The sequence below is a fragment of the Nerophis lumbriciformis genome, linkage group LG09, assembly GCF_033978685.3.
Source record: "Nerophis lumbriciformis linkage group LG09, RoL_Nlum_v2.1, whole genome shotgun sequence".
NCBI classification, from domain to species: Eukaryota; Metazoa; Chordata; class Actinopteri; order Syngnathiformes; family Syngnathidae; genus Nerophis; species Nerophis lumbriciformis.
In genome coordinates this window covers 25167501-25177500 of record NC_084556.2, presented here as the reverse complement: position 1 = coordinate 25177500, position 10000 = coordinate 25167501, and the positions used below count along the sequence as shown (strand labels likewise).

General features: G+C 39.8%; 1 protein-coding gene across 2 annotated transcripts in view; it reads left to right on the top strand.

Annotated features, from left to right (window-relative positions):
- Positions 1-10000, top strand: part of ksr1a (kinase suppressor of ras 1a) — a 68919-nt gene that overhangs the window by 34760 nt on the left and 24159 nt on the right. For both annotated transcript variants that reach the window (XM_061962098.2, XM_061962097.2), the window contains exon 2: positions 1852-1992. In XM_061962098.2, the coding sequence (XP_061818082.1) occupies positions 1852-1992 (141 nt within the window). The remainder of the gene's footprint in view (positions 1-1851; positions 1993-10000) is intronic.

The following is a 10000-nucleotide window of genomic DNA, read 5'->3' as shown; positions in this document are numbered from 1 at the left end:
GGAATAATGTGGAATCGTTTTTTGTGTTCCCTTGGTCCTTTACCTTATTTTAGAGGAAGCGGCTAAGATCTACCAGCACCCCCGCCAATTGATTTTCCTGCGGTTGGAGCCGACCAATCATTGGAGATGGTTGTCATGAATTTGTCTCACGTGTTGACAAGCATTCTAAAGCTGTTATTCCTAACTATTAGTTAATGATGGATTTATTTTTATGCTTGTGAATGGTTGTTGTCGTGGGACATGTCCCTCTAAAAACAATCCAGAAGATGTCCCAGAAAGAGTCTTCACGTTCTATCCATACATCAACACCATACAATCTTATTTAGCAGTTACTTTATTAATAATTGATTCGTAATTGATGTACGTTTCTAATTTTGTCAAATTGGTTGCTTATATCCAGTAACAGTAAATATCAGGATCTCATAATATTATTATTATCATATAATTTTTTGCAATGAAGGCAGAGGAAATTAATCACAACAAATGCAGATTCAGCACATGAGTTTATTAATTTATCGAGGTTATAAAAAATACTTTGTTTTTAAATGATCATCCAAACTGGTGTATGTCAGTTATTTTTGCTCTGTTGTTGTCCAAGTCCTCTTTGATTATTCTGCACAGCAAAAAAAAAGAAAGTTGAACAAATGATTACAGTTATCATTAATAGAAGTAAACATTTTCATATACCATGCAAATGTACACAAAACACAGCAATAACTAATATTGGTACAGTGATGCACACATTTACAATTATTCACTATTCCGGCCACACATTGACAGAACATTATTTAGTTAACTTTTAGCGGTTTAAAAAAGTAAATGAAAATATATAAGGCTTTACTTCCAAACGTTGAATAAAGCTTGGGGCACCAAGCTGTCTGCAATGGCTCTCCTCTCCCTCGGGGCAAAGAGAGGCGCAGAACTTGGAGGTCGCTCAACATTACGTTAGTCGAGTTCTCGTATTCTAACACAAATGTATATCTCTACTCTCACCCCAGCTTGACATGAATAGATAAAGCTATACTTACATTTCAATGTCGCTCTGCACGACGCCGCCATGTTGAAAATTATTTTCAGAGTTGAGTGCGCGAAGGATCTTGAGATATAAAAGGATGCGAAGTGTACACGGATGCAACCTTTATGCTAATGAGAAAAAAGGACGCATTTGTCGGCTGTATTTGAAGGAAACTTGGAACTTTTTTGAATTTTTACAGCCTTTGTGCACCGCGATGACGTCAGCACCCCACATATGCGCACTGTGAAGAATGCAGCCGCTGAATTGAGACACAACTAATATCACTAATACTGGGTTAATATTTAGGTCACAAAATGTAAATAGAGTATTGTTAGTGGTTTTGGGATGGTTATTTAGAGGGCTTTATGGGTGGAATAGAGGACTTCCCATTGACTCCATTGTTAACGGACTTTTATTTATGTTTATTTACAAGTTAGAATGCATTAAAAAAAGAAAAACATATGTTCTTGTCTCATAAAAATGGTGAATTATAGGCAAAATTCCCAAAAAACTGCAATTCCCCTTTAAAACAAACTTGAGAGACAACTCTTATCTCAAAACACTGTTACAATCTAATCTTTTTCATTAGTGGGCTGTTCCTAATAATGTTCCCAGTGAGTGTTTTGGAAAAAGATATCTTACTCTGTGTGAGCAATGAGAAATTAGGTCAAACAAACACTGCAGGTATGTTGAGTTGTGTTGTTACAGCAGGTTTGTCGAGTTCAGAATGGAAAAGCTAATATGTATTGACGTTGATGTCCAGCTCTCAGCTCCTGGGAGCCTCTTAGCTTGCTGCCCCTTCCATCGTGACACATGTCCTCTATTGCTCCCTGCAGGTGAAGCTGGTGAAATACATCTGTAAACAGCTGCAGTGCAAGCTTAAAGTGCCAGAGACAGAGAGGCCCGAGGCCTTGGACAGCTACCCCCGTTTGCGAGACTGGCTTCGCACCATCAACCTTCGACCAGAACTTATCGAGGTAGGTCACACTCACGCTCTTTACAGTCATTGCAAATTGCATATTTACAATCCAATGGCGAAACGTGGAAATCATTCTAGAGTGCTGACATACTCCACTCGCGAGCTTGTTGCTCTGTGGAGCTCGATGCGGTTTGATGAGATCACCACTTGCGTACGGAACTCCATGAAATATCATTATCGTTAGAAAAACCCATATCAGGTCTGATCCAATATCTGTTTCATGCCAATATCAACTGGCCAATATTTTTGGACCTCTTTAATTATAGTAGTGGTGCATTTTGTGGCAAATGTTGACCCTTTTGTGTGTAGTGGCTCAGCAGTGGTGCCCTATTTTTTTCCCATAGAACTCTGTATGTGTATTCATAATGTTTATTTTTGAGTCACATTGAGTTAAATTAAAAAGACCCAAAAATCTCATTAATTAATTTTTTAAGCTATACTTGCCAAGTTCACTTCATTAGATTATCCAGATGCTCCATATGGGTAACTGGCAGCTCTAAAACCTGCACCGATGCCCCACCACAACAAATAGCAGACATAATGTAATGAAAACATGTAAGTTGCGATGGAAATAAATTTTTTTTGCTGTACTTTTAATGTACTGTATCTGTAAGTAATATGCAACCATGAATATTTGTACATTGTTATATTTGTGTATAATGGCAAATGTTGTGTTTCTGACTGCAATATTGTTCAAGTAAGGACACTTATTACATATACAGTATCTACTTTTGTGGCTCGACCTCTGCGACGTTGTGTGGCTTTGCAGCAGCTTCTTTAGCAGCAGGCGGCTTCGTAGGCTGTCATAGCGATGCTGGCGTTTCAGGTGGCTGATAAGGTTTAATGTGTTGCAGCTCAATTTTTTTCTCTTTTTTCAAACTGTTTGCAAAACATTTAGTGCAAGTACCATGCGCAAGGTCTTCCTCTGATACAGTGATGTTTGTTTCCAGTGAGCTCAGGGGGTGTTCATGACAAGTTCAGGAGAAAAGGAGCGCTTGATTTGCTCACCTTAACCCACTTACAGCACAGTTTGGGTAATCTCGCCTCATTAGAGCGTTTAAAAAAGAAATTGGTCATAGTAGCAATTTTAAAAATGTTATCAAGATTTATAAGTGTCATATCGGTGCGATAATTATCGGTCCAATATTTATTGTACACCCACATTTATAATACATCAAATGAGTTACTACTTTATCTACCGGTACATCAAATACATCAATTCACAATAATAAAGCAGTGTTTTTCAACCTTTTCTGAGCCAAGGCACATTTTTTTCATTGAAAAAATCTCGAGGCACACCACCAGCAGAAAACATAAAAAAGGAAACAGCCGATATTGACACTAAAAAGTCGTTCTCGCAATTGTTGGATGTGAATTCAAACCATAACCAACCATGCATCACTATAGTTCTTGTCTCAAATTAGGTGTACTGTCACGACCTGTCACATCACGCCGTGACTTATTTGGAGTTGTTTGGTGTTTTCCTGTGTGTAGTGTTTTAATTATTGTCTTGCGCTCCTATTTTGTTATTGATTGTCATGTCATGTACGGATGTACTTTGTGGACGCCGTCTGCTGCTCCACACACTGTAAGTCTTTGCTGTCGTCCAGCATTCTGTTTTTGTTTACTTTGCAGCCAGTTCAGTTTTAGCTTCGTTCTGCATAGCCATCCCGAAGCTTCAATGCCTTTTCTTAGCGGTACTTGCCTTTTGTTTATTTTTGGTTTAAGCATTAGATACCTTTTTACCTGCACGCTGCCTCCCGCTGTCGTCAGCATATTGTTATCACGACAAACCATGTTCCCGACATCTACAAAGCAATTAGCTACCTGCTGCCAACTACTGATACTGATATGGAAGAGTATTACACGGTTACTCTGCCGAGCTTTAGACAGCACAGACACTCAACAACGGCACATTTGCAGATTATAATTACTGGTTTGCAAAAAATATTTTTAACCCAATTAGGTGATATTACATAATCTCTTACTGCACACCAGACAATGTCTCACAGTACACTAGTGTGCAGCGGCACATTGGTTGAAAAACACTGATTTAAAGATCCAATTTTTGTCAGGCCGCAGATAAAGATTTAAGTTACAGTAAGTGCCTTGTTTAAAAAAAAAAAAAATCAACACCGTGTGTCATTAATTGCAATGACAGAAGAGTGAAAGTTGTTGAAAATGTGACAATAATTAAAGTACCAATGATTGTCACACACACACTAGGTGTGGTGAAATGTGTCCTCTGCATTTGACCCATCCTCTTGTTCACTCCCTTGGAGGTGAGGGGAGCAGTGGGCAGCAGCGGTGCCGCGCCCTGGAATCATTTTTGGTGATTTAACCCCCAATTCCAACCCTTGATGCTGAGTGCCAAGCAGGGAGGTAATGGGTCCCATTTTTTATAGTCTTTGGTATGACTCGGCCGGGGTTTGAACTCACAACCTACCGATCTCAGGGCGGACAATCTACCCCTTGTTCATGTTTATATTATTGTTCTCTTTTACTCCTATGGAAGACATTTTTTTGTGATTTTTTTTATTTTTTTATTTTTATTTTTTATATAAAGAAATACGATCATGTGTGCTTACGGACTGTATCCCTGCAGACTGTATTGATATACATTTGTTTTATAGTGTATATATTGTGTTTTTATGTTGATTTAATAAAAAAATTAATTCGGCATAACAGACACCTCCCCCCTCCCGTCCATATAACCCGCCAATACAACTCAAACACCTGCACAACACACTCAATCCCAAAGCCCAAAGTACCGTTCACCTCCCCAAAGTTCATACAACACATATATTTCCCCAAAGTCCCCAAAGTTACGTACGTGACATGCACATAGCGGCACGCACGTAAGGGCAAGCGATCAAATGTTTGGAAGCCGCAGATGCATGCGTACTCACGGTACCGTGTCTGCGCATCCAACTCAAAGTCCTCCTGGTAAGAGTCTCTGTTGTCCCAGTTCTCCATAGGCCAATGGTAAAGCTTGACTGTCATCTTCCGGGAATGTAAACAATGAAACACCGGCTGTGTTTGTGTTGCTGCAGTCGGCCGCAATACACCGCTTCCCACCTACAGTTTTCTTCTTTGCTGTCTCCATTGTTCATTGAACAAATTGCAAAAGATTCACCAACACAGATGTCCAGAATACTGTGGAATTTTGCGATGAAAACAGACGACTTAATAGCTGGCCACCATGCTGTCCCAAAATGTCCTCTACAATCCGTGACGTCACGCGCTGACGCCATCATACCGAGACGTTTTCAGCAGGATATTTCGCGCAAAATTTAAAATTGCACTTTAGTAAGGCCGTATTGTCCTGTGTTGCAATGTTAAGATTTCATCATTGATATATAAACTATCAGACTGCGTGGTCGGTAGTAGTGGGTTTCAGTAGGCCTTGAATGTTGCACTTTTTATATGTAGAAGAAAAGTTTAATCATTTTATTTAATCTGAGCAACAACTTGAGGCAGATTAATGTTGATTAACGTGGGCAGAATTATTATAGTCTTCCCAATGTTAAAAGGATAAAGCCATTGCTTACAAATTTGGTAAATAAATAACCCAAAAAAATTATATTTTGTTGTTTTCTTACTGTATCGAAAATGAACCGAACCGTGACCTCTGAACCGAGGTACGTACCGAACCGAAATTTTTGTGTACCGTTACACCCCTAACCACAACAGTTTAGAAGATGTTGCCCAGAATGCTCACACCAAATATCTAGCTTGTCCAAACCTTGTTGTGGAGGAGTGAAGGTCTTAAAAAAGAGAATTCCTGCAGCAGAGTTCCTGCATTATCTTCTAGCTGCAGCTTTCTCTCTTTACAGGGCATACCTGAAAGAAATACATCTTTCATTTTCACTTCCCTCTCTTAATAGTTAGTCATTACTCAACATTATTCATCATATTTTACTGCAAACACTTCTCCCTTGCTTTCCTTCCTGTGCAGCTGCAAACTGTCATCTTCTGTATGTTTTTCTTATTCTTGTATTCCTTTGTGTTGTGACCTCACTGTAACATGATCATTTAGGATGTTTCTCTTGCCTGTAATTGTTTTTTTTTCATGTTTCACCAATTTTAATATAAGGTAATCATTCAGGGTCTGAATGACTTAGCATGAATTAGTTTTTGAAGCTCTTTGGTGTATTCCACATGACTGCAATCTACACTATATTGCCAAAAGTATTTGGCCACCCATCCAAATGATCAGAATCAGGTGTCCTAATCACTTGGCTTGGTCACAGGTGTATAAAATCAAGCACTTAGGCATGGAGACTGTTTCTACAAACATTTGTGAAAGAATGGGCCGCTCTCAAGAGCTCAGTGATTTCCAGCATGCAACTGTCATAGGATGCCACCTGTGCAACAAATCCAGTCGTGAAATTTCCTCGCTCCTAAATATTCCAAAGTCAACTCTTGGCTTTATTATAAGAAAATGGAAGAGTTGGGGAACAACAGCAACTCAGCCACGAAGTGGTAGGCCACGTAAACTGTCAGCGGATGCTGAAGCGCATGGTGCAAAGAGGTCGCCGACTTTCTGCACAGTCAGTTGCTACAGAGCTCTAAACTTAATGTGACCTTCCAATTACAAGTACAGTACGCAGAGAGCTTCTTGGAATGGGTTTCCATGGCCGATCAGCTGCATCTAAGCCATACATCACCAAGTCCAATGCAAAGCGTCGGATGCAGTGGTGTAAAGCACGTTGCCACTGGACTCTAGAGCAGTGGCAGTCTCTGGAGTGATGAATCACGCTTTTCCATCTGGCAGTCTGATGGACGAGTCTGGGTTTGGAGGTTGCCAGGAGAACGGTACATTTTGGACTGCATTGGGCCGAGTGTGAAATTTGGTGGAGGAGGAATTATGGTGTGGGGTTGTTTTGCAGGAGTTGGGCTTGGCCCCTTAGTTCCAGTGAAAGGAACCTTGAATGATCCAGGCTACCACAACATTTTGGACATTTCCATGCTCCCATCCTTGTAGGAACAGTTTGGAGCGGGCCCCTTCCTCTTCCAACATGACTGTGCACCAGTGCACAAGGCAAGGTCCATAAAGACATAGATGACAGAGTCTGGTGTGGATGAACTTGACTGGCCTTTACTGACCTGAATCCGATAAAACACCTTTGGGATGAATTAGAACGGAGACTGAGAGCCAGGCCTTCTCGACCAACATCAGCGTGTGACCTCACCATTTTGTAAGAATGGTTGAAAATTCCTATAAACACACTCCGTAACCTTGTGGACAGCCTTCCCAAAAGAGTTGAAGCCATAATAGCTGCAAAAGGTGGACCGACATCATATTGAACCCTATGGGTTAGGAATGGGATGGCACTTCAAGTTCATATGTGAGTCAAGGCAGGTGGCCAAATACTTTTGGCATAATAGTGTATCTGTGGTGTGGTGGGTATATGACATCCTCTTCTATCTTGAAAAATTGATTGTGTGCTTGAAATTTCTATGGACACTGTGGGTATGTATACCTGTTAATATTCTCATTTGAAAGTAAAGGGACATTTTTGGACTTTGAAGTGTACACACAGTGCATTACTTCAGTTTAATATTTGAAATACACAAGTACAAGCACTTGTTATTATTCTGATATCTAATAAAATAAAGTCAATGTCTTGATCTTATATGCATACAAACACAATGGCAGCTTATAAAACGCATTAATTAAACTGTTGTCTTAAATCAGCATGTGCAGGTTAGCCATAATAGCGAATTTTGATGAAGTAGCCTGATGCTATTTACTAACTAAACACAGCTGTCATTCCGACTATATTAATGTCAGAATATCCATAAAACACTTGAGAGAAGCCATTAATACTTCAAATTAGGGATGTTTCGATCAGGTTTTTTTTGCTGCTGATTACAATAACAATACCAATACTGACACCGATTGCATGTATGAGCTGTAAATTTTTCAATTTATAAATGGTGAGTGCTCAGGTTGGGCGGTATACTGATATTATAGTTAATACCGGTATATTTTAGAAAGCAGTATATATTTGAGACAATACCGCCATACCGGTATCTCTTGATGTGCTTTTGTTACGGCCATTTGCTCCTCTCTGCGCCTGATAGGCAAAGCACAGGACATCTCCTTTGGCTCACCCCCGTCCGTCCCTTCCGTGTTTATGTCGGCTTCTCTGACGCACAATGACGCACCACAACTAACTTTTTTTCATTTTTTTAAAAATATGGCAGCTCGGTGCCGACTTCTCGACACCTGAGTGATGCAATGCTTTGGTCAGCGGCTGCATTTGGCTACACCAATTTGCTTGAAAACCTATATCTTTCCTTGGAGCGACTTTATAACTAATCTCATCTGTTTATGTTGTTCATTTCTGTTAGCGAATTAGCACAGAAGCTAACGATAGCGCCTCTCTGCTGCTTGCTCGGTGTGTTAAATGTTTTGGGATACCTTGACTTGAAAGTGCCTCCCCCCATAGCCTCTGCGAACCAAGCTACTGTATGTAGTAATGCGGCTGGGTGGCTGAAAAGTAGTTTTAAACTTAACAGCCCGCGGCTTTCACCGCAGTGAGCAAGTATAGAAGCTCCATCTGTATCCTCGCACAAGTAGGTCCATAAGTAGTCATCTGAGCCTCAGCTGTTGAAAAAGCATATTGTCAGATTTCCTGCCTATATCACAGATTGTGTTGCTGAAAATGAGCTTGTAGCTCATTGTCTCCGGTACTATATGGTCATGAAGAAGTACTATTTGTGCTTTAAAGATGTTTCGTTTTTGAGCTAGATTGGTCTGTGAATGTGCCAATCTCATTCTAATTTTACCGCAGTCCGCGCACAAGCATGAGGCTATAAACATAATCAACAAAATTAACTAAAACTACTTTGACATAGTAACGGCTAAATAAGGACTTTATAAGAATAAATACATGTTACGTACTATTTACAACATAATAATCTGAGTATTCTCAACACTGGTTATTAAGGCAAAGGCGATCACGTATTTTGATTGGTGGCCGATCGATCGGCACATCCCTAATTATCTCTTAAAGCTCATATAGTAATCTTGCAAGGGTTTCAAAATAGGAGTCTTAGTGTAAACGTGCATAAAGATGGAGAATTGTAATCAGCGCCAAATGTATTTAGAAATAAATTAATGAATCTGCCCAAATCATCACTTGCAATACAACAATGTTTTTCTGTATTTTATACTGTACATGATAACACACATTCACTCTCACGCTCGTTGGCGAGGATGGCATTATAACAACATTTTTAATATTTGTTTGAGTTTCAACAGCTCATATTGTTTTACTATGATAGTTCCCTCTAACTTGCTACATTTAGTACAGTTGCACAATTGAATGTGATTTAACACGAGTTAAAGTGCATCCGGGGAAATAAGTACCTCATATTTCATGTTCAAGCCTTCTTCCAAATAAAAAAATAAATACAAATCACATACATACGTAAGCATTTGCATCCTTTGCCATAAGGCTCAACATTGAGCTCAGGTGCATCTTGGTGTTTCTACAGCCCTGGTATGCACTGTAAGTACCGTATAGCAAATCGTTTTGCCTCTTTAAAGGGGTCATGTTATGATTTTTTTCTACATTTAAAACCCTTCCTCGTGATCTGCATAACATTTAATGGTGGTCCTTTTTTTTAATGGTGGTTCTTTTTTTGTGTGCATGGATTGTTTTACAGACCGTTTTCAAGCTGCTTTTTACCCTCTCTTCAGATTACGCCGTTTTGTGGGCGGGTCTTATTTACATGCCTCCACTTTGACAGTGTCTTCTCACAGCTATCTTTGTTGTGGTTTTCAGTGCTTCCATTGTAAGTCTACTAAACGATATAAATGAGAACTATACACTACTTTGTATTAGAAATGGCCACAACGGAGGATGCATGCGCATGTACGAGCCAGTCTGCCCCACAACAAGAGGATAGCAAAAAAGGAGCTTATTGACGACAGCACAGACTACATTTAAAGAGCACTCTGGATACCTTTATACCAGATACGGATAATCCGG